General features: G+C 40.0%; 1 protein-coding gene across 2 annotated transcripts in view; it reads right to left on the bottom strand.

Annotated features, from left to right (window-relative positions):
• LOC106925363 (guanine nucleotide-binding protein G(o) subunit alpha) overlaps window positions 1–25,046 on the bottom strand; it is a 106,695-nt gene that overhangs the window by 77,896 nt on the left and 3,753 nt on the right. For both annotated transcript variants that reach the window (XM_088006135.1, XM_088006136.1), the window contains one exon: window positions 2,258–2,399. In XM_088006135.1, coding sequence (XP_087862261.1) covers window positions 2,258–2,399 — 142 coding nt within the window. The remainder of the gene's footprint in view (window positions 1–2,257; window positions 2,400–25,046) is intronic.

The following is a 25,046-nucleotide window of genomic DNA, read 5'->3' as shown; positions in this document are numbered from 1 at the left end:
TTCAACATGCCTTTTTTAATAAAATGTGGATAAAAACTGTTTTTTTCTTGTTGATGCTCCTTTTAGATAGCTTCATATTTGATTTGTGTCTCTTCTGCAATCAAACACAAACTTCTTAGATCAACAAAATCATGTGAATCATTTTGGGATTAAATTTAGATAAATTTACAAATAATAAAAAATGAGAACTGAATACATGATGCAAATCTGTCTCTGAATCCAGATTGCTCCCAAATAAAAGAATGATTTTCCTTTATTCGTTTGCCTTATGCTGGTGCTTCAAATACTGTTTAGTGTGTTTGAAATCAAAATCAAAACTGAAAGATAAATTTGCTTAATTGTAAGGGTATGACGTTTTCTGTTGAACAGCCTGTGTGAAAACTTTCCCACAAAGTTGAGCCCTGGCCATTTAAATGGAGCAAACTCAAACTTTATTTTCTATAACCTTAGATTTTACAGATTGTTGATGAATGTTTTAGCACCAAAGTCGCAGCAAAACACAGATTAGATGTTGGATATAACTAAGCGCTATGTCACGGTTTGTCCCTGCGTTGTTAATTAACCTTTACCCCATTGCTCCAAATTCAGACAGAACTGGTGTTATTCTTTGGATTAGATGCATAATCCCCAATTAGCGTATTACATATTGAACTTGCCTGCTGTGGGGATTTAGCAAAGGCAGAAGCAGGACTAACGTAGCCTGACAAGATGGAATTCTGCATGACAGAGTTGGCTGGCAGCCTTTTTTATTAGCCTTTAAATCTGGGAGATATACGTCAAATATCACAAGAAATGGCTCCAATAACCAATAATTTGCTGCTATACAGACAAAGAGCAGGAAAGAAAGCATGGTCCACCTCACAAAGGGATTAATACTCTATAAACTGCATGTGTAAGATGTGGAGTAAGCATTTACCTGACCCTGCTGAGCAGCTTGAGTCATGTGATCTCTGTCCCGTTTTCTGATTGATCATTAATGTTGCCGCTCCATCCCTGCAGTTTTATGGAGGTTTAACATTAACAAACCCCTCCAGCACCAGTTGATGACCAAGTCGTTACATTCAAGGATGAGTTAATACGTGCATTAGTTGTAGTGTTCTCCAACACCGACCATGACAGAGATAATTACAAAGCAACCATTAAAATCTGCAGAGACGTAATAAGAGGTCGAAGAGAAGCGAGCGTAGAGGAGTGTGGTGCTCTGATACGCGAGTCCGTTACAAGAGCTGGAATCAAGGTGGATGAAAGACAGGAAGTGTGTTTCTGTGTCAGGAACCGGAGGCAAAGCTTAGTGGGTCAAATTCATCCTAAATCCAAAACTTTATCCAGCCGAACAGAAACAAAACTGAAGTTTTTAATCTTTAGACCCAAAGAGGAAAAATCTAGAGTCAGCGCAGCTCCAGTTATTACAGAAACTAGAGATCAAACTGAAATAGTGGTGGTGTAGTGATGAACTCTGACCTCGACCTTCAGAGCCACATAAAGACAATTACAAAGTCGGCCTTCTATCACCTGAAGAACATTTTTATAATTAGAGAAATAATGTGCCAGCAAGATCTACAGAAACTCATCCAATGCATTTATCTTTAGATGCATTTATTACTGCAACAGCGTCTTCACAGGTCTGCCTGAAACATCAGCCCTCCAGCTGCAGCTGATCCAGAACGCTGCTGCTGGCGTTCTGACTAAAACTAGGAGGACGGAGCGCATCACCCGGTTCTGCAGTCCTTCACTGAGAGAATAGACTTTAAAATACTGATGTTAGTTTATAAACGGCTTAGCAGTAAAAAAAACATTAAAGATCTGCTGTTGCTATATCAACCTTTCAGACCTCTCAGGTCTTCTGGTTTAGGTTCTGTATCCCCAGAACCAGAACCAAACACGGAGAAGCAGCATTCAGCTTCTATGGACCACAAGTCTGGAACAAACTTCCAGAAAACTGCAAAAACAGCTGAAACACTGAACTCCTTTTCAATAAAAGCTAAAAACCCACCTGTTTGCCTTTGATTTGTGAAACATGGATCAACATATTTCACCTGTAGATGAGTTTGATGATGATATTTGACAAAATGTAAAGCTTATTGCTTGTTTCACAGTTGATGACTGTGTGATATTTTTATGATATAAAGCATGTTGACTGTCTTGTTGCTGAAATGAATATAAATAAACTGGATTGGTTGTGACTGTGAAGCATTTGAGTTTGCAGTTCAGCTCATTTGGGAAGTGGTGTGTATATTTTGCAAAGCATTTTTCTGACCTTGCGCTCTTTGTCTCCGTACTCCAGGCCCAGCGTATCCATGGCGCGGACGATGGCAGCCAGAGATTGGATGGTGTTGCTGTAAACGACAGGCTTGTACTGCTTTACATCATCACCAGAAAAACCGTCCTCATGGATGATCCTGGACAGAAACACACAAGAAAGTCAGTTTTTATTTTGGGATAAGGTTTTTTTTTCCTTCTAGAAGAGAGATAAATTGGTGGAAGACTTTAACAAAAAGACAAAGAAAAACACAGACACTGGGACATAAGGGAGGGTTTATTACCAGTGGGCTTAGCTGACATTTAGACACACAGTGCGTCCTGCTGTTTCAAATGCCATGATGTCTTTCACTGCAGTGAGCACACGGACAGAACAGCGGCCCGGTTAGCCAGGCAGACAGACGATCAAACAAAGTCAAACACAGCGAGCGATGATGGAGAGATGGGCAGCAGAGAACAAAACACAGGTCACCAGGAAGCTCCCCCCCCAGATGCAAAGAGACAGAAGCAGGTTGGATGAACGCTATGAGGCAATTAAGAGGGACAGCGTCCCCACACATGAGGACGTAAGGAAGAGACAACCAGATGCATTTCTCCATCTCTATCAAACTGACTGGGTTGGTCTTCATTTGGACCACTATGAATTGTCCCAATCTTGAATTGACCTTTTATTCCTGCAGAAATCAGCAGGTAGCTAACCTAGCCAATGGAAGCTAACCAGTGTACGACTGGTGATTGTTACTTTGAATTCAGCAGTGGACGTCACGCTGCATCAGCACCCATTAAACTGAGCATGTCACCTGCAGAAAGCAAGCCAGAATTGATCAAACAGTGATCACCTCAGTTCACCCGGCGCAGGTTTGTGTTGTCTGCAGATGTCAGAGGTTTTATTTTGGTTCAGCATCTCTGTACATCACACAGCCTCCGTTCAGCTTGATACACTTTTAATTTCAGATAGCTACCTGCTTCATCTTAATTTTTCCTTTAAAAAAAAGTTATTACTACTCATTTGTCCTTTGCACACTAAACATGTTTTATTTTACTGAAGATTTACAGTTTTAGACAACACATACCTCATTGAAAGCCATCTGTATAGTAAGTAAAACTGCTTTAATATTCCTTGTAAGTAATGTGCAGTGACTGAAGTTTGGGACATTTATCATAACTCATCTGAATGCAACACCTCTGGGTCAGTAATGGGTCACTAATGCCAATTTGGTAGCATAACGTATTTCATCAGGCTGTGATAAACAGCTGTAGTACGCTGACAACATACTGGCTAATCCTAAAACAACATGATTACTGCAGGTAACCATGGCAACCGTTAAAAGTTTAAAGGCTGGAAGGCTCTTTCTGCAATCAAGCTGTGAGCACAACCACCACGTTTACAAAAGAATAGTCCCTTCAGATTGTTCACGTTTTGCTATAATAGATGCCACAAAATTAGATTTTATTGGAATTTTATGGACAGTCCAACAGAAAGTAGAGCATAAAATGACACAAATAAAAATCTAAAACAGAATTTGTTCATTTGAATTAAAAATACATTATATATCCCAAAGGGAAATGAAGTGTCATAACTCATATTATCCACGCATCTGTAGTTGTTGTGGATGGTAACACTGTGGGCTGGAATAATATCCAAAGGCAGTCTGTTCTGCAGTGAATCTGAAGAGGCCTCTGACTGAAGACAGTCTGATGCCAGTAGCTCTTTATCCAGGCAGCAGAGATGATATTACACAGTAACAGATGAATCTTTAGTTTCCTTCTCAGGGTATGAAAGGGTTTCCTCTGCAGAAGCATCATGCATGCAGTGAGCAGTGACGGGGTTAGCATTGTCCCAGAGCTGTCCTCTGGGAGCATAGTGTTTCAGATCAATCAGACATCCCTCCCTCACAATTACATCACAGCTTCAGACCACCAGCTCTGTTCCTCTGTAGTTTTCTCCTACATGTTCACAGCTGCCTCCACTAGCAGAATTACACGTAAAACCTCAGAGTGCATGCATGATTAAAAGGCGCCATGATAACAGCGTCTCTCCGTCTCCCTAGGTGCTCCTACTCAATTTTTAGTCTTCCCACTCATGTCTCCCCATGTCTTAATGACTTGCCAACCAGCCACTTAATCTGAAACTTCGCCTCCCATCTTCCCTTGCAGCTGGGAGGTGAAACAAGGACAAACTCCTAATTGGATGCTGCAGTCTCAGAGGTAATGGTATGTTAAGCTGAAAATGCCAAGAGAGACTCTGGTGTCAGATGAAGCTAACAAAACTTTAAAATAAAAACATTGTGCTGTTGATAAAATGTACGATCGAGTCATCTTAACGTTCAAGGACGACAAATACTCAACTGCAAAGCTTGGTGGTGGCAGGCTGGTGATGTGTTCTCATTTTGCGTTTTCCAGACAAACGTAAAGTGAATTGTCTGCCAGCTGAGGTTCGACCCAAACTGGGTCACGAACAGAACGATGATCCCAAACACGGCAAATAATCTCCATACCCGCTGGAGATCATTTGGGATGCAGAAATGAATATCTGTAAGTAGCATTGCAACCAGTGATTATTTTATTTTAATTGGCACAGTCTTCAGATTTTTCATTTAAGCCTTTTTAATATATGTTAGAAATGCATTAAAAGATGCAACAAACGTTTCATTTCCCTTTTTAAATAAAAAAATATATAATTTATTGCCTGAAATGCAATAACAGCATTAATTAGTGAACGCTTGATTATTTGTAGAAAAGGATGCATCTGCAGCTATAAAATACTTCTCACAATGCGTCTATGCTCAAACCTTTCTGCAGAGCAGAGCTGAGTTTTTGGATTACTAATTAATTTTCTTAAAGATGAAGCTAAAACTGAAATCTGAGGAGTTCTGGCTAGAAAATATTTACAAACAAATATTGTTTTGTCATCTTAAATGCATAATGTATGTATTTTTCGTACAATTTTGGCTTAATTACAGCCCTTATATTTTCTCAGCAATTTTTTGGAGTCTGTACACTAAATTAGTTGACGATTACTTCAATAATTGCTTTATCATGAAGAATCTGATTAAGATTCATCAGACACCAAACAATGAAAGGTATCTTTCACAGTGTCGGTACAATCAAGGGGTCTTCAAGACTCGAAGTCAAAAAACGGTAAATTATGTGACTGATTATCTCAGAATAAAGCCACGTCAAAACAGGTGAAAAAAGAGCTGAACAATGATTTAATATTAATATTAATGAAGGTGTTACTGACCTGCTTAATGTCAGAGTGTGTGTGTGTGTGTGTGTGTGTGTGTGTGTGTGTGTGTGTGTGTGTGTGTGTGTGTGTGTGTGTGTGTGTGTGTGTTTCAAGCTGGCATGCTGACGTGAGCTTTCATGCACAAGGACCTTTTTCTCATTACCCACTCTCAGCGCCCTTCTGTCAGCAAAGGGACTGGCCTGTGTGTGTGTGTGCGTGTGTGCGTGTGTGTGTGTGTGTGTGTGTGTAATTTTTCGTAATTTGGCACAATCTGGACGGTGACCTGAAACATAGTTTAGCTTCACACTGAGTCCGGCAGATGGATGGAGAGACAGACATATGGGTAATTTACTCACTACATTATTCCATGATATTATTACTCGGCTGCCGTTTTGGAGGCTGAATCGCAGGTGTTTGGCTGAATGGAAACTGTCAGTCAGTGATCCATAATCACTTTTAATAACTACTATTTGTGGTGCTCAACTCTTCCAAATCTACTTTTAGTCTACTTTAAAATGACAAACTCGTCACATTTCAAATAATCAGATTGGAAGTACGCTGCTGTTATCTGTGACCATTAACATAAATTTCTATTGTCAACTCCAGAATTGACCAAATAATGTAAATTATCCAACAGTTTAACACAGCAAAATTAGGAGGAAAGTAAAGCAAAATTATTAATAAAGCATGTCAGATTTTTTATGCTAATCTGGCTCGATTTTTTTGGTCCTGTTGAAAAATAAGTTCCTAAAACTGCCTATTGAAAGCCATATTGTTTTTCTTTGCTTGCGCAGCTTAGTCAGTCTGACTGAAGTGAATTTCTTTAAAATGATCTTTAAACTTCGGAGAAACAAACGCCCTGCTGGATTTGCTGCTTTGCCAATAGCCTGTCAGGTAGCATTTTAACTAAGCATTCCAGTTTCCAAAGATTTATCTTATTTTGAATATTTCAGATATCCTCTACAAAACATCCACAAATAGGTGAATATTTTTTAGTTACACTCAGCAGAAAAATGAATGAACACTGAACTACGGATAGGCAGGGGTCCACTGCAAATATGAGGAGCTAGAAAGTAAGTTTTTGACATGTGTTGCCCCTAATTGGACTTCAATGAGACAGAAGGGTTGAAATGACCAGTATGGCTGTTTCTGAAATCTCTGCTTTACTGTGGAAACTGTGGTCCAAAGATGAGGCCCATCTTACAAACACACAGACTAAATATTTCAATATTTACACTGGGTTTCCCCCAGACAACCTGCTGCCCTTTGACCCTGCTAAGCCCAGGGTCAGGGGAGCCAGGGCAGTCCACCAGCGGCCCCCGTGTTTATTGTGTTAAGAAATGTTAAAAGTCACAAACGTTGAACAAGCAGGCATCATAATTTGGAAATAATAAGTGTGTCAGGTCAATGGGCAATTGGTGCACAGCCCTCACATCCAGCTTGATGCATCGGCTGTAAATCTGGCTTAATCCGCTCATTGGTACTGGAGAAAAAGAAACACCAAACAACACTTGTCCTGGTGGGGAGGGCAAGTAAAGCCTGGCGGCCTGTCAGGCTCATGATACACTGAGGGAAACCCTGTTTATAGGAGGACTTGACAGGTGTTTTTACTTTCAGTATATTATCTGGTCATTCTTCTGAGTGAAACTGTACAAATGTATGTAAATATGGAGTAATAGACCCAAAGAGACATGAAAAGACAAAGTGCATGAAGCTCTCCGCTCTCCGCCTCTCATTATCCTCCACACTCATATTTTTATCTTCACACCTACTCAAGTGAACACACACAAACACAGAGCTCACACACCACCCTGTGCAATTAGGTCTTTATCTCAGACCCTGCTAGCTTGGCACTGTTTGTCCTGACAAACATGCATACACACACACACACACACACACAGACACGTACACTTACACAAAAACCCGTGATTGGTTCCTTTATCTCCAGGCTATGCTTTCGCTCACTCCATGCTGTACGTCGACAGCGCCCTTGGTCATGACAAAGTGCACGCTGACCGATGGCTGTCAACGCTGCAAGGTCCGATTTACTTGCGCAACAACCAGGTGTGTGTGTTTGCTGAGGGGAATGTTAGTGCAGGTGCAAAGAGTGAAATAAAGAGTTGGTGTAAGATGTGATGTGTGATAAGGAGCTTAAAAAAAGCATGAAATAAGATGGCGCTAATCAGAAGGAAGAGGTCTGTTTATAGCCCAGGGCATCAGCGGTGCGGCCCCCACCTCCACACTGACTAACCCACTCAAACAGCAGCACAAGCATCAGCTGCTGTCATTTGGCTCCATTCTCGTTTTCTCACCTTCAGGTCAAGCAGCAACATCCTGCACACACGCACACGCGCACGCGCACACGCACACGCACACGCACACGCACACGCACACGCACACGCACACGCACACGCACACGCACACGCACACACACACACACACACACACACACACACACACACACACACACACACACACACACGTTTGTGTCCCCATCTATGGTTGTTTAGCTCCAGAAACATCTAACCGTCTGCCTTCCTGAGACATGTATCAGCAGGTTTCCAACAACAGTCGACATCTTTGGTTTTAGAAATTACTTAGTAGATGTTAGTGCTCTGCATATCTGTCATCTGAAGGGTGTAAAATGTGCAGACAGGAAAACCACAGTGTCTTCCTGTTCAAGCCTTTCCTACACCAGCTTGCTGTCCAGTTCAAGTTCCTGGTTCAAAGTACACCTTCAAAGAGCTTTAATGAAGTTATCCATGGAAATCTGATCATAATAAAACAGAAAGTAGTAAATTATATGAGTTGCATTCGATGTGAAGTGGGAGCAAAATGGAGCGAATAGTTTTGAAAATTTGTCTTTATGCAATGCATTCATTGCAAATCCCTTCACTGCTCATCTTTTCCTGTTAAAGAAAAGGCCCTGTTGATGCCAGCTGCATGCATCACCGAAGGCAGGGTGTGTTCAGGTTGATGTGAAAACTTCAGTTGTTGCCTCATCTAACCAAAGCAACTTCCTTCCTGTTTTCCATTATTGCCTACGTTTCTCGTGTCAAACTACAAGAAAAATGTAAGTAGTTCCTTCAACAATGTCTTTCTTTTTTCTACTAACAGTCCCGTCGACAGATGCTGCACTTCCTCCTGAGTCTGACACCTCCGACGGAAGACTGATATTGAAACCTGTCAGCTATGCCTTCATATCCAAAAAATGTGCCTAATAAAAGAAACTAAAGACGACTTCCTCTTGAATTGCTGCAGACCTTTGGCCTGCTTTCTTACCCAGCCTGTCAGTGCAGGTGGACCTTCATGTCTCGGTAGGTCTGCAGTTTGTCCATTCTCTCTACATGTTCAGATTGTGGATTGAACAGAGTTTTGGTGTTGAATGCTTCAGATATTGTTTTATGGTTTGCGCACAAACTGCAGTTCAGACACGAGTTAGAAAATGCCACTTAGGTTGTGAGAGTCTTCAACAATCTGAGACAGGAAATGAGATCATTCACATAAAGTTCACAAGTTCTCAGAAGGAAATTTGAGGAGGTGGACTTCTATCAAGGTTTAGTTTATGAGGAAGTTTAAGGTTGTTCTCTCTCTTCACACTGTGACGAACCATCTTTCTGTCTTTCAGGAAATGGGTGGGAGTGGCTAGGAGCAAGTTGTTGACTGGGACCATCTGAGCCGAATGTTCTGAGTCCATTTGGACCCGGTTGCTCTCTCTTGTCCCACACAGCAGGGAGTTTGGTTTTGCTACCCAATCATTTCTTTCCTGGTGTCCTTTTCTGGTTAATGAATTATCTTTAACAATTCACAAGTCCATCCCAGGAAAACAGAAAAAACTTGCAGACACACACAGACCAAAGGGAAACTCACACAGACCTTGCATCACACAACACTTGCACTTTCGCTCTTTCATAATACAATCGTCCTACACCACTGCTTCACTCATGATCACAAACTTTATGTTTCGGTTGATCTGTTTCACAGTGAAACTTGAGTTAACCTTTAACTCCAGGCTGCAGCCAGCCTGGTGACTCATCAAGGTGACCGTCTGGTCTGGAAAGAGAACTTTAATAAAACTGGCTTCAGATGGTGGGGCAGGCATACGTGAGCCTGCTCAGCTGCAGAGGTAAGCGGGGGACTTCAAAGGTCGGGAACACCTGCTGTGGAGCGAAAATATCCGTTTGATAAAGCACTTCATTACTAACATATCTGATTACTCCAGATCTAGATTTAACAGTGGGATGAAGAGTCAGAGTAGTTGAGCTTGAGGACACTTCAGACAAAAAACACTTTAATCTAAAATAAACTGGGTTGGAGGTTAAGAGCTGAGACCGACTGAAAAAACAGCAACGGGAGGAATTATTTCTAAAATTACACTTTTAATTTGTTACAAAAAACTAAGAACATTTAATAAAGCCTTTATTAATTTGCCTTATTGATGATTTCATCAGAGAAATAAAAACATGGATCTGGTTGCACTATAATGAATTGTTGACTAGTTTATACCAAGTGTGAACTTGCATTTTTTATGCGAATGTAATATTCAGCCAGTTGGACAGAGTCTTACCTCGGACACTAATGATGTTGTCCAAATGGTAAAAGAAAAGAGTGATGGCAAAAAAGGAGAAATGATGAAAATAAGCATATATGGCAACTGATATTTTCATTCAATATTTACCAATATTGTCGACAGTCCCAAACAATCTGAATAACTCTCAAATACAGCAAAAACAATACTTGCAACATTCAAGGCAAGAGGTAAGATCAGTGATGGTAAATTGTCAACAAGATGGCAGACATCAGGTCAACTATTATACATTCCTGCATTTTCTCCATTTGCAAAATATATTGCAGGGTTAGAAAAAATATCACAAAATGAGTTTTTTCCAATATCAAGCAGCTCCAGAAAATGAGGGAAAATATCACCTTTTGTTGATTCAGCTCTTTGGTTTGAACCTACATATGTTTAATTTGTTGTCCTAATTCTCGTTAAGACCGATGAAGAGTTCAATTCTACACCAAGTAAGCTCCTTCAGTGCTCCACAGTAAATCAATAACAACATGTATGATCGATATCAATAGATAACCCTACAACGTTAAATAATCTCACTGAAGTCAGATCCAGAACCGCACAGCATTCTGGGGGATTTAGACAGATTAAAGTCTTTGGCTGCTCAACCTCTAAGCAAAGTTAGTGGGATCAATTAACTCACTCGCTCTTTGGTTACCTAGCAACTCACTCGCTCTTTGGTTACCTAGCAACAACCAAGTGAGTAACATGCGCAGCAGTAATTTAAAGTTTTGCCGCAGTGTCTCATAACTGCCTAAAAATGAAAAAACAGACATGGAGTCAAACAGGAAAGGTTCCTCCTGCCAGTTTGGGAGTTTTTCAGATAATTAAAACAAAAAACTAATCATTAATTATCAATATCAACTAATATGAAACCCATATGTTGCGATAGTTTTTCAGCAATATTGTCCAGCCCTTTTAACACTTTTAACTGTGTTAACTGTGTTAAAAGTGATCCATCTGCAGCTGAACCAGTCGAGTTCAAACTGTTTATCGTTCTCCAGAGACAATAACTGACTAATAGTAAAATCTGTGACAGAAAGCTCAGATTTTTATGCAGCAACAGATAAAAAGCATATCTGTAAAACTGCACAAATGTAAAGAATAAGTCGGTGTGTAGGCACCTCTCACAACCTAAATATGGCCGCCGCGTGTCGTATGCAGCGAGGCTAGCATTCCCCATGCGGCAACGCACACAGGAGTCTCATAACTTGCGGCTCTGACAGGGAGGAGTCCTCTGGCTCCAGGTTTGGTCATCTGCTGATGAAGAGCCCCTCTGCCATGGGAGCCAATCTGCTGCGGCTGCTTCAGCAGGGCTGTTATAGAAGCTGCACATGCTTGCATGTAAAGCCAGGCAGACAGCAGAGCAGAATAATTACAGCTCAGGATTACATCTAGGGAGACCTCATTAAATCCGTCTGCCATCATCTCTCTGTTCCTCTGTCACCTGGTATCTCTATCTGCCTCTCTCCTCTGCCAACTCGCCTTTCATCCCTCCATCATGCATCCTCCTCTTCCTCTCTGTGAAGGCTTCAACACTGCACTCTGTTTTCCTCTGTGTCAGTTCCCTTTCCTCGCGGTACTATTGTCTTTCAACCTTTCCAACTCCTCAGTCCTAATTATTTCCGCTTTTTTAACTCCTCTCCTCCTGCTCCACTTCATTTTTCATCCTTGAAGAAGTAGGGAGGATATGACGATCTGAGCTGGTGGAGGATTGGAAAATGTTGACATGATCTTAATGTTTACCATTCTAGTATTACAGAATTAATATAGTTAGCTAAAGCTAAAGTTACTGTTAAAACTGTAATTAGTCATGCTGCTTATTTAAAAAAAAAATAATAATAATTATCGTCCATTAAAGGCAACGTCTTGACAGAAAAGCAAAAAAATCTTATCAAGTAATTTTTGTCAGGGATATTTATACCACTGAAGAAGACCAAGTATAATGTGTGGCTGGACTTTCAAAACAGTTTCTGTCCTCACTATGTGCAGAGGGAAACTACACTGACTTATCAAACTGCTGATGTATCTATAGTTTGTATTTCGATATATATAATTCATATGGTCTCGTGTATCTTTGTGTGAACCTACTTGCTTTGGCTTCCTGTCACTTTGTTGCAGTTACACCAGAATTTCCCCAGTGTGGGATAACAAATGAATTTCTATTCTTTTCTTTTTTCAACAATAGGGTCTGTAGAGAGCATTGTACTGAATAAAACAATGACCTTTAATTCTAAGCATTTTTTAGAAGATAATAGTCAAGTTCTCTCCTCCCAACAGGCATCAAGAATCTCAGACTCTTTCTCCAACGCTCCATTCAGGCTAATCAGAAAAGGTGAGTCAATCGATTGTAAACATTTATAAAACTGTCTTCCTTCAAAAGTTTTTCTTCTACAGAAAGTATCCGCTTGATGGAACTGAAAAGGAATCAGAGAAAACATAGGTTGCAACTTGCTGAAAGTGGTGCAAAAAGTGGGCATGGACTGAACTCTGAACACCGCACAGCATTCTGGGGGATGTAGGCAGAGGAAAGACTTTAACTACTCAAACATTCACAGTGGACTAAGCAAGGCTGGTGGTGGTATCAATTAACTCAATGGCTCTTTGGTTACCTAGCAACTCACTTACTCGTTGGTTACCAAGCAACAACCTGTTGACCAACTTGCAGTTAAGGTTTCCCCACCGTGACTCATAAATACCTAAAAGTAAAAAACAACATTGTGGAGTGAAAGGAGCAAACGAGTACAAGAGGTGAAGAGAAAACTGGATAAAACAGAAAAGGCCATGTCATGAATTCAGGCAGAAATTCAGATATTTAAAACCAAAATCTAATCAATAATTATTAATACTGACTGATATCTAATCCTAGTTTAATATCAGTCCCAATTTTAGATATGCTGTACGAAAGAATCTGCAAATAGATGAATTTTTAATGAATAATCTGGATTTTTCTTTAACAGTTCAAAGAAAAACCCAGGAATAAGTGAATAATTTCAGAGTAGCCACTAAGGCTAACATGTTAGCATGTGGGCTGTATAGGAGGAAGCTGCAGACCAATGCATGGGCACGGAGAACATGCAAACTACACAGAAATGTCCCAGATGACACTGAAGTCCAGGATGTTCTTTCTGTGAGGTAACAGTGTTAAAAACTGTTCCACTGTTTAGTGTGGCAGTGTTAATATATTTACCAACAAATCTGACTTTATCTGCGTCTTTTTTCTGTTTCTCTTCCAAGGCAGCAGAGATGAGACTTAAATAAGACTCTGTACGATTATGTGTTCACTCAAATCCCCTATCAAAGGAGGTTAGGGGAATTTGCTTTGCTCAAATCAAATCCCGACTTTATTCACACAGCGTGATCTGATAAAATCAGGCAAAAACAAAGGCTGGGTCTGTGCAGAAATTCAGAATATTGTTACATGTATATTAAAAATGAATTAGAAGCAGGAGCCTTTCTAATAAATCATAAAAACCAAGCTATGCTGGAGTCTGCATACTGAATGCAAAGAAAGCAAAGGGAAGTGTCTCTGCAGCAAATTCAGTTTATCTGCCAGCTGCACACTGCAGAGTTTGGCTTTATCTCAAATATCCAATTCTAACTGTGCTCTTTAATATCCCTCTAACAGTTTTTGCATCATATGCTCCACACAGATCCTATTATTTCTGAAGTCCTGCAAACAAACAAATGTCCTGCAGTTTCTGCTGGCAGAACGCTACAAAGAAACACGCTGCGTAAATATGTCAGCCAAGAAAAATCCGATCGAACTGAAAGGAGAAAGCCCTCTGGGGGTTTTTACTGAGTGATTACCAAACAGTGAGGGTGACATAAAGGAACACTTCTGCATTTCCAATAGTCAGTAGAGTTACAGGAAGTGGTTGCTCCAGGAAATGTTGATATGATCAGCATTACAGCCGGCATCATGTGCTTTGTTGGAGGTGCTTTGAATGATTCGAAGATCAGCTATCCAGATGGGGAGTGACCGGGGTAATGAGACGGAGGGAGGGGGAAAACAGGGACACAGCTTTAATCAGATCACCTCAGATATAATGTCAAAATGGAATTATTCACATTTCCTGTCCTCTCATGATTCAATATTAATAAATTACTTGGAAGGAAATGAGCAGAAACCAGTTTTTAGACACAAAGACATTCCAGTGATCGCTTTAGAATCACTATAAAACAGGACATTTATTGAAATTATTCCTCGTCTTTTGTTTTGAATCTTAGGAAATCTCTAACCAGGATGAACCTGATCTTTTTAATAAAGGCACACCTTGGTCTTCTAAAGCTGCTGTGTGTTAACCTGCAGTAAACCTTGCAGTGGTTCCTGCCCAGGCTTTTATTTTCCGAAACCAGAGGAAAAATACTCAAGAGAAAAGTTTTAATTGCTTTAACCAACCTAGGCTCATAAAAACTCACTGCATCACTCATTTACACCACAAAACAAAGTCTCACCAAGTATTCATTTCTAGTTTCTGGTGCAAATATTTAAGACAAAACTAACTTACAAATAACTGTTCAACAAGATATATGAGTGAATTTTAAGTCAATGATTCCTTCCAATCACAATAAAGGAGAAAATGTCCATCAATCAGGGATTTACCAACACAAAGTATGACACAACTGTAAAAAAGGGGGGAAATGTGGTTTTCAGTTTGTTTTAACATAAAAGTCACAAAAGTGTGGCATGCAATTGTTTTTAGCAGTGAAAAACCATTTTTATTGCAATTACAGCTGCAAGTCTCTTCAGATATCTCTACCAGCTTTGCAGATACATTTCTGTCCGTCCACAGGTGGAGTCAATTTTTGGAATTTATTATACTGAAAAGCTGAAAAAACTCCAAACATAACAAACTTCCAATAAAACTGAAAAACAGACAATTCAGTAAATTAGATTACGGAAAAGTCCATTTATGTTAGGAACTCCATCACTAACACATTTAATTGGACAAAGACTGGTGTTTATTTTTCTTATTCGTTATCATTTTCCACTTACAGCTAATGAAAATATGACATTTAAAATGGGCTTTTTTTTGAAGGGAGACCAAGAGATTTTAGCTAATCGTGTTCGGCTGTAGTTCCTAACCTCTGCAAATACCAGGCCATACATAAAAAAAAAAAAAAACATCAAATAATTCAGTCTCCGTCATGCATCTGAACATAAACTGCCTTTAAGACTGAAAATGCACAGTACAGCTTAAATGTACTTCTGTTCTGACCGAGGTGTGATCCAAACCTCCTTTCCTGCAGCTACAAACCGAGCCACAGTCACCGTCAGCTGACTTCAGATCAGCTGAGTTGGGTCACAGTAAAAGGATTCCTTTGTCTTTCAGCTCTCTCAACCAACAGCAAATCTGCCAAATAGGTCTAACACAAAAATAAACACTCACAGTCACACAACACATGAACAGAGAGAATACAGAACACACACACACATTCCTAAAAGTGTGTAAAGGCGTACATACACACAAACCTACCACACGTTGGTGCAACAAAGGAGCTTTGTTTTTCATAAGAAGCTCTGATTAGAACACAGACCACACACACAGGCATCGTGCTGAGCAGATGCAAACAGAGCCAGAGATGGTTCGCAGTGACTAAAAACTGAAACAAAGTGGACAGAGGAACAGTAGATATAATATTCATGCAGCTCAGGTCCCAGTAAAAACCTTCTCAGGAGTCTCTGTCTCCTCCGTCAAGCTCACCACAGTAAACTACTAAGGGTATTTTTCCAGGTTGAGGAATTAATTTGCAAATTTTGCAATGGAATCAATTAGTTTTAAAATAACAAGCTTTGGTGTCAATGTACATTGTACTTCATTAGTTCAAAGTATTTTGGTTGACAAGAACTACTCTGTGTTATTTGGCTGCATATAAACCTGATTGAAGAAAAATCACATGTGGGGCTCCTCAGGGCTCCGCTCTCTGGTCACTTTTTATTCATTACAAACCACACCGCTCATAGCAGATTACTAGTCTCTTCTAGAATACTTATATTGACGACACGCAACTTTAGATTTCCGTATCACCACAAAAAAAAAGAAAAAAAAAAAAGGAATCACATGTGGGGCTCCTCAGGGCTCCAGTCTCGGGTCACTCTTCATTCCTTACAGAGCCCCCACCTCTCAAGTTTCATCAGGGCATATTATTGGTCTGTTTTAGAATATTTATACTGATGACAGACAGCTTTATATTTCCATTTCACCACATGCCAACAGCCATTACAGTCACTGAGGAAGTGTGTTTATCATATCAACAAGTGGATGAATCAGAATTTTCTCCAGTCACACTTGGAAAAAAATTGTCCCAAAATCAAAAAGTAAGAAAAAAAAATTGCCAGAATTAAGTTTTTTTTTTTTTTTATCATAACGGGGCAGCCAATCGTATCACTACAATACTAAGCAGATCATTAGATACCTTTAGCCAACGATTTACAAGGATAAGGTTGATGTAGAGATTCAGATGAACAGATTGAATCAGTGCCCAACTCAAGCACTCCCTCTGTTTTCTGATTCATCTCTGGAAAAGGAGGCTAATAATTATAGCTGAATCCAGAGTCTGGAGTCCAGGAGCAGAGCGCCCTTTGCTCCGGTCCTATCAACCCTCTTTGGCACCTTCTCCAGCTTGCTTAATAAGTGAGAACATGTTCTTTCACCCGCTGGCCTCTCTTAGCTCAGAACGTCTGTAGTTCCTCCTTTTTTTCCCCTCACTAGCCTCTTTCACACTTCCACATCACTTCACCAGAATCTGAAAGTAAAAAAATCAATTTCCCTGCCCTACTCTCCTCCTTTTTACGATCATATCACTCCTCTGTCTTCATCGCCAAACTTTCAAACTTAGAGGAGAGAATAATACAGCAGAACTTTGCTTATTTTAATCCACCTCTGTGCTCTAAACATTCATTTTCTTTCATTAAATTCTCCCTTTCTCTCCCTCCAGCTATATCTGCCCCCTTTGCCACTCAGCATGAAAACCACCACCTTTTTCTCCTCCATGTTCCCCCTCCTTCCCTCGTTTTATTCTCCTGTTCTGAGGCTTAAACCTAATTATCTCCTGCTGTAGGGAGAAAAGCCGCGCACACACGGTGGGAACAGCCTGTGGGAAGCGGCGCAGCCGCAAGGGACGGACAGCGTTTGTTCTCCCTTCGGCCGGTCGCCTCCAATCATGTCAGCGAGGCCCAAACACACGGAGCGAGAAAGACACAGAAAGAACAAAAATGGAAGACAGAGGCTCAATTTGACATCTTTACTTAGATCATAATGCAAGACGGGGAAAAGGTTTGTGGTGTTCACTGCTGAGAAAGTCTAATCAAAATAATTAGACGACTGTACATCAATGCTGGTTAACTTTATTATTAAGTGAGTTTATTAAGCAGCTGTCTTTAATCAGGCTGGAGAAGACTCAGGCTTCCTCTGAAATAATTCATACCCTGCAAGTAACAAATTCCTTCAAACTCTGTTCAAACTGAACTACAGCCTGCAACAGCGATGTCAAAGTCTCCATGACTCTTCATAAGCTGAGAAAGTTTTAGCACAACATTAGTTTCTTTGAGCAGAAAAGACAACAATTTCCTTCAAAAAGCAAAAGTTTGGTGTGTGTAAAGGTCTGATATTTTTCAGATGAAAACTCTTACTGACTGAAACATATTTTACTGCTTCAGGCTCCTGGTGTCTGTGTAATGATATGGGAGATCAATTATTATTATTATTTTTATTACACTTATTATGCATCAAGACAACCAAAGAAGTCGACAATGTCCATCCTATTGGCTGTGGATCTGTCTACCTCCAGCAGGACAATGCACCGTGCCACAGAGCAGACATCTGAAAACTTTGATCCTAAAGATAAGAGTCCTCCAGTATCCAGTGTCAGACCTCAGACCAACTTTGTAATGTAGAGAAACAGGAAATATGTGCAGCTGACAAAACTGCAACAGACTTTGTCCAAATGGACCAAAACCTTTAGAGGAATGTTCCGCACTGCTTCTTGAATCTTTTTATGGCAAATGAAAGCAGTTCTGAAGGCTAACATACATTAAAAAGCCAAAACACGTTAGGGATACTCCACATTTTGGGGCTTTTCATGCACTTTTACTGGATTCCCAACCTCAATAAAACTAATGAAAAATAATAATCCTAGTCATTACCTACCATCAGCTACAGGGATGTAAATGACTGACAGATTTCTCCTGGGACAACTTCCGATTTTTTTCTTTTCAGTAAACAAATCCTGGTGCATATTTAGTGGAAATGTTCCCAACAATCCAAGCATTTAGAAGTCATTAGCTGGAGAGGACACATCCCCTACTGCAGCCATTCCAGGACTATAAACTGTGTTTATGGTATGACATCCTCTGTTTATATTGCTTTATGTGGGTTGAAGACAGTTAATGATTGAAAGAGGAGCTGCCTTTGGGTTTTAATAAACAGTAAAAAGAGGTCATGGATGACTCTTGTGACGACCAAAAGGCCTGAAGAAACCAAAGCGGGGAAAAAACTAGAAGAAGTACTAAATGAGTTGATGCCTTTTCATGAACATCTCATCAACTCTGCTGGTGAAATCATTTCATGTTTTTACCAGCCAACATCCAAGGAATTAAGTAAATTCAGTTAAATGTATGGGTGGTGCTCTTTATAAGGGCTTGGTAACGACATTAGCTCCACTAATTCACTTATGTTTTTCCATGCATCTCTCTTTTGCAGCTACATGTTTGTTTTTATAAATTCAGGACCAAACAGCTGCTTTGTGACATTTACCAAAATGGCCTCTTGAAACATCTGGTGACATTTGATGGTCGTCCATTCAGCTTCAAATGTTCAGTGTGAGTTCCCTCCAGCAGCCGAAATAAGCAGTTTATCTGTGATGTCACTGATCAAAACAGCTAAAAAACAGCTTCCATATAAACATAACCTTGTTATGAACTCTTCTTCATATTCCTGAGTTTTAGCCATTGTATTTGTTGAATTGTTTTTTCGATCTTAACTATAATTGCTGGCAGCATATTGGAGATTTTTAGACTTCTCTTCTTTGGTTGAAGCTCTGTGTGTTAGGATAATGACTTCCTCTGGTTTTGGAGGCTGTGCAGCTAAAGGGTTTCACTTTTTTTTTACTTTTGGACAGTCACTATGATTCGTAACCGTGCCAACAAGGTACTGTTTCCAATTGGGAGCAGCTGATAAACATCTGAAAAGCTAAAATAATACCAGAACTACGACTCCAAATCAAAAAAGGAGTTGGAAAGGAGGCTTCACGGAAGCTTTCAAACCACAGAAAGTCTTCGGTCAGAGGATGCTTCTGATTCGTTGCAGGACTATCTGCTACTGGACATTGTTTTTGTTCTCTTCTAACAACTTAGAACTTACTTTTTTTTTTAAAGATCTCCAACTGTTATTTTCTCCAACACCAGAAAACATTTTAAACTAGTTAGACCAGTTTAACTAGGCTAGGTCCACTTACTAATATCAAGATATACCAAACTTAAAAAAATGTATCAAAATCACTAAAACATACAGTCCTGAAGTTTAGCAAAGTCTAACAAAGTAGTGGGGGTAAAGTTTCTGTGTCTGAGTGAAACAGAAACACAGAGCTGCCCTGCCCAGTTTGCTGCTGTGCTCTGCTGGCTGGAAGACGCCTCTTTTCATGTGGTTACAAAAAACACGAGTTTGGCTGTTTCGAAACCTAGCTGCCGCCAAAATCAAGAGGGTTGTGGTGTGGAAACTAAACGGACTGACATCACTGAAGCACTTAGCAAAAGCCAATGTGTTGTAGCGCTTTTCACTGATTTGTTGAAAACACTTGATGCTGCACACGATGCTGAAACAGAAACTCAACAGTACTGGGTTTTCTGGTTGGCTGGTGTGATGATCTTTCTTGTGAGAACGACGCGTGCAGGCAGATGGTTTCACTTCCAAGTCACTTGCTGTCAGAATCAAACTCTGGTTCATCGTCAACTACAGGTGCTGGTCATAAAATTAGAATATTGTGATAAAGTTCATTATTTTCCATAATGTCATGATAAAAATTAAATTGTCATATATTTTAGATTCATTGCACACCAACTGAAATATTTCAGGTCTTTTATTGTTTTAATTTAGATGATTTTGGCAAACAGCTCATGAAAACCCAAAATCCCTGTCTCAAAAAATTAGAATATTATGAAAAGGTTCTCTGAACGAGCAATAAAAATAATCATCTGAATCAACAAAGTAACTCTAAACACCTGAAAAAGATTCCTGAGGCCTTTAAAAACTCCCAGCCTGGTTCGTTACTCAAAACCGCAATCATGGGTCAGATTGCTGACCTGACTGCTGTCCAGAAGGCCATCACTGACATCCTCAAGCAAGAGGGTGAGAAACGGAAAGAAATTTCTGAACGAATCGGCTGTTTGCAGAGTGTTATATCAAGGCACCTCAGTGGGAAGTCAGTAGGAAGGAAAAAGTGTGGCAGAAAACGCTGCACAACGAGAAGAGGTGACCGGACCCTGAGGAAGATTGTGGAGAAGGGCCGATTCCAGACCAAATTAAATTTTCATCTCCATAAAACTTTTCAGCAGATGGAAGCATGAAGTGCTCCAAAATCTTCTGATAGCTGCTGCATTGATCCTGCCCTTGATAAAACCCAGTGGACCAACACCAGCAGCTGACATGGCACCCAGACCATCACTGACTGTGGGTACTTGACACTGGACTTCTGGCATTTTGGCATTTCCTTCTCCCCAGTCTTCCTCCAGAGTCTGGCACTTTGATTTCCGAATGACATGCAAAGTTTGCTTTCATCCGAAAAAAGTACTTTGGACCACTGAACAACAGTGGTCCAAAGTGCTGCTTCTCTGTAGCCCAGGTCAGGCGGTTCTGCCGCTGTTTCTGGTTCAAAAGTGGCTTGACCTTTGACCTGGGGAATGCGGCACCTGTAGCCCATTTCCTGCACACGCCTGTGCACAGTGACTCTGGATGTTTCTACTCCAGGCTCAGTCCACTGCTTCCCCCAAGGTCTGGAATCGGCCCTTCTCCACAATCTTCCTCAGGGTCCGGTCACCTCTTCTCGTTGTGCAGCGTTTTCTGCCACACTTTTTCCTTCCTACTGACTTCCCACTGAGGTGCCTTGATATAACACTCTGCAAACAGCCGATTCGTTCAGAAATTTCTTTCTGTTTCTCACCCTCTTGCTTGAGGACGTCAATGATGGCCTTCTGGACAGCAGTCAGGTCAGCAATCTGACCCATGATTGCGGTTTTGAGTAATGAACCAGGCTGGGAGTTTTTAAAGGCCTCAGGAATCTTTTTCAGGTGTTTAGAGTTACTTTGTTGATTCAGATGATTATTTTTATTGCTCGTTCAGAGAACCTTTTCATAATATTCTAATTTTTTGAGACAGGGATTTTGGGTTTTCATGAGCTGTTTGCCAAAATCATCAAAATTAAAACAATAAAAGACCTGAAATATTTCAGTTGGTGTGCAATGAATCTAAAATATATGACAATTTAATTTTTATCATGACATTATGGAAAATAATGAACTTTATCACAATATTCTAATTTTATGACCAGCACCTGTATAAATACATAAACTTCAAAAGTAACACAATAAATGTTAAAGGAAACAGCATGTGTATGTATGCACAACCAGTTTTGTTTTTTAAGTATTTTCATTTAAAGAAAACAGAAACTCATTACTAATGGTGTCCCTCAGGACTCAGTATTAGAACCACTTCTATTTGCAGTGTTACGGTTCAGTCTGGCTCTGGCTTTAATTTAGAAGGATAATTTGGCTGACCTGTATTCAAATCTTCACAAACTCACTCATCAAAACAGTTACCATGGTAATGGTGTTCAATTACAAGATCTTGTTGTCTGAACCAAACGTCAATATAGAGCTGGGAACAATTTTTGGGGAAAAAAATCCTAAAAATTAACAAAATGATGCCCTTGATCATTCTTATACATTTTAACAATTTAATTTTTTAATTTATGAATTAATTAACTGTATTATTAAAACTATTGCAGTTATTTTCTTTATTTAGTGCATTCCAACTATATGATGCTTTTCGGAAGAATTAAATATCTTTTAAGACCAAATTGAGTTTTAAATTGTGATAAATCCTGCCAGCTAATGAGGCAGACTTTAAAAGAAATCCTTACATCTTCGGGGCATGTGAAGCAGGAATAATTCAACTCTGGATTTATGATGCTCTTCCTCCGTTCTCTGGAGTTTCATCAAACAGAGCCAGGCCCTGCAGCTCAGGATTTAAAGTTAAAATATAAACATTTCAGACCAGAATTAGAAAGAACTGTGAAAACTAACATTTCTTCTAATCATCGTGGCTGCACCTGAAAATGGCTTCCTCACTTCTGCTCATTTATGGGAGAAACTTCCTCTTATTAGTCTAGTTTCCTCAGCACACACACACTCACACACACACTGATCGCTGCTGGAGAGGTCAGTTTGGCAGCTTGGCAGCGAGAAAGCCATTGAACACGTCTGAACACACACAGGCTCCAAACACAGATGGTGTTTCCTGCATGCAGCTTGGCTGTTCACACATGACCCGGTCCCTTTGGTCACTCGCCCAATTATCACGTCTCTGACAGATCATGTGTCCAAACACAGACGCAGACCGTCATCCACATGCACCTGCAGAAAACCTCCACATCTCTGAAGTTCAGCTATAGAGTTGGTCACTGTCTGATGAGATGATGGCAGCTCTTCCTATTGAGTTATTGTTACCTTGACTGAATTGTCTTATTAAGCAAGAATCTGTACATCATTTAAAGAATCTATTACAGAAAGACACATGTTTTTCAGGCACATAGTGCCATTTTATAGCCCACTAAAGTAACTATGTTGACTTCAGATGTAATAAAAAGCTATGCATTTCACATATGATTTAAAAGAAATTTCACTTTGTAATGTAGCACCTTGAAATCGGGCCTCTATCGCTTTAAAAATTCCTGCTCTTTCTGAAGCTCCACCTTCTGAAAGTCATCGCAACATGGCTCCTCTATTAACCCTTTCACAATGTTTTACTAGCACTGCAACGAGAAGAAGCTCCTATAATGAGCTCAGCAGTTCCACCAGGTGTTTGCTAATTGCTGCTGGCTAGTCTGAAGGAGCAGAGTGGGGCAGTCGTAGGAGAAGGCTGCTCTGTGAAGCAGAAGCTCGGAAGCTTACAAACTACAGCTCTGGTGAGTAGCTGCGTCTCAGAGGCGGAGCTAGGTCCAACCAGGTATTTTGGACAGCTGAATGGTTGCCATGGAGATTAAAGGATTTCTCAAACATGCACGAAAGAATCAAAACAATACTCTAGGTATGTGTTGGATGATTGAATAACTTTATAACATGATGTAAAGCTCAAAATAGTTGATTTCACATAATACCGCCCCTTTAATGAGCTGCTATGATCCTGACAGTATCGTCTCATTAAACTCTAATCTGTACAGAGACAACATCAGCTCAGAGCTAAAAACATTTAAGAATCTATTACCTAAAACATAATCAACTCCGTTAAAACCAACTTGATGGACACGGTTTTTGTAGGCTGGTAATGGACTACTGATCCACTCACTGGGATCAGACACACAGCTGTGACACACCGTTAAATTTAAATCTAATCCACTGATGTGGGTGGCTTCTTCACACACACACACACACACACACACACACACACACACACACACACACACACACACACACACACTGCCAAGGCGCTGAGAATAATGGCATAATTCCCCATCAAAAATGGTGATGTCTTCCCTCTCAAACACCTATGTTTAAATATTGTTGAGAAATAAATAATTTAAATGTAAATGAAAAAAATAAAAAATGAAACCATTAATCGATTTTCTTCACCGACTTCCTTTTATCTCAATTTCCAGCTGTTATGAATTGATGCTTTGAAACTTAATAATATAATCAGCCTGTTAGATGGAGTTTCACTGCAGTAGATGCCCACAGTTTACACACAGGACAACGTCCAAGAGGTTAAAGGTCAAAAAACCATTAGAAACAAACACAAATAAACATTAGTTCCTCTAACACTTAAGTACTACACCAACACACCAACTAGCAGAAGCTAATACTGAAGAGCTAACTTCTTTTTAAATTATATCAGCTAAATGTGCATCTAACTCCAGTAAAACCAGCTGGTTTATTATGGGATTACTGGACTTACGCCTATGAAAACACTGGGAAACAGAAAACATGTCACAGATGTAGGAAGATCTGTGCTAAGTAGCACAGGTGAGTCCCAACAGAAACATCATTAAGTACATCATGAAACCATAGGAGACATAATTACCAGGCAGCTTTAATGAAGCCACTCAAGCAGATGAAGGTTCAGCATCTGCAGGAGGAAACCAGCAGCACTGGGGTTGGATTTTAAATCAGAACTGACCCCAGATCAGTGAGGAAAAATCCACTTATTACAGATTCAATCACAGAAAACCTGAGCAGCCGGGAAAAGAAACAGGTTTTTATTTCCAAGCAAGTAGTTCCCAAAAGTCCAAACCTGTTCTGACTCAGATTGGATCTGGATTTCTTTTTTATCACTTTAATAACATTAAATGAAAAGAATTCCCCGGATTTACCCTCAGCCTAGTTTGGTTTTATTATCTGTATTCCCCACAAACCAACAAACTGGAGGTGGACTCTGATTTGGCAGTGGCTGTTTTCAGCTTTTTGCACCTTTTTTTGGCAGAAGCTCCATTTCTGAGCTGTTAGCTTGTCATGATACAATATCAGTTTTCAGTCAGAGGCGTCTTCAGCTTGGTTGTAAGCCTGGCTGATACAGGAAATCCTTCCCACAGCATCACTACTCAAAACGACTATTTGAAGATACTTGGATGATTTCAGTTACAACAATATTTTGTTTCACTTTGGATCAGCAAAGTTTTTTTGTTTAAATCCTAAAATTTAGAGAAAGTAGTGGAGGCACCATGATGATGGAAATTAAAAAAAGAAGGGAGGGAAATATTTGTTTTAGTTAATATATT

This window comes from Poecilia mexicana, unplaced genomic scaffold, assembly GCF_051168715.1.
Source record: "Poecilia mexicana isolate PSO_F unplaced genomic scaffold, ASM5116871v1 scaffold_6, whole genome shotgun sequence".
Lineage (NCBI taxonomy): Eukaryota > Metazoa > Chordata > Actinopteri > Cyprinodontiformes > Poeciliidae > Poecilia > Poecilia mexicana.
The sequence above is the reverse complement of the archived record's forward strand: the minus strand, read 5'-3'. Positions and strand labels throughout refer to the sequence as shown.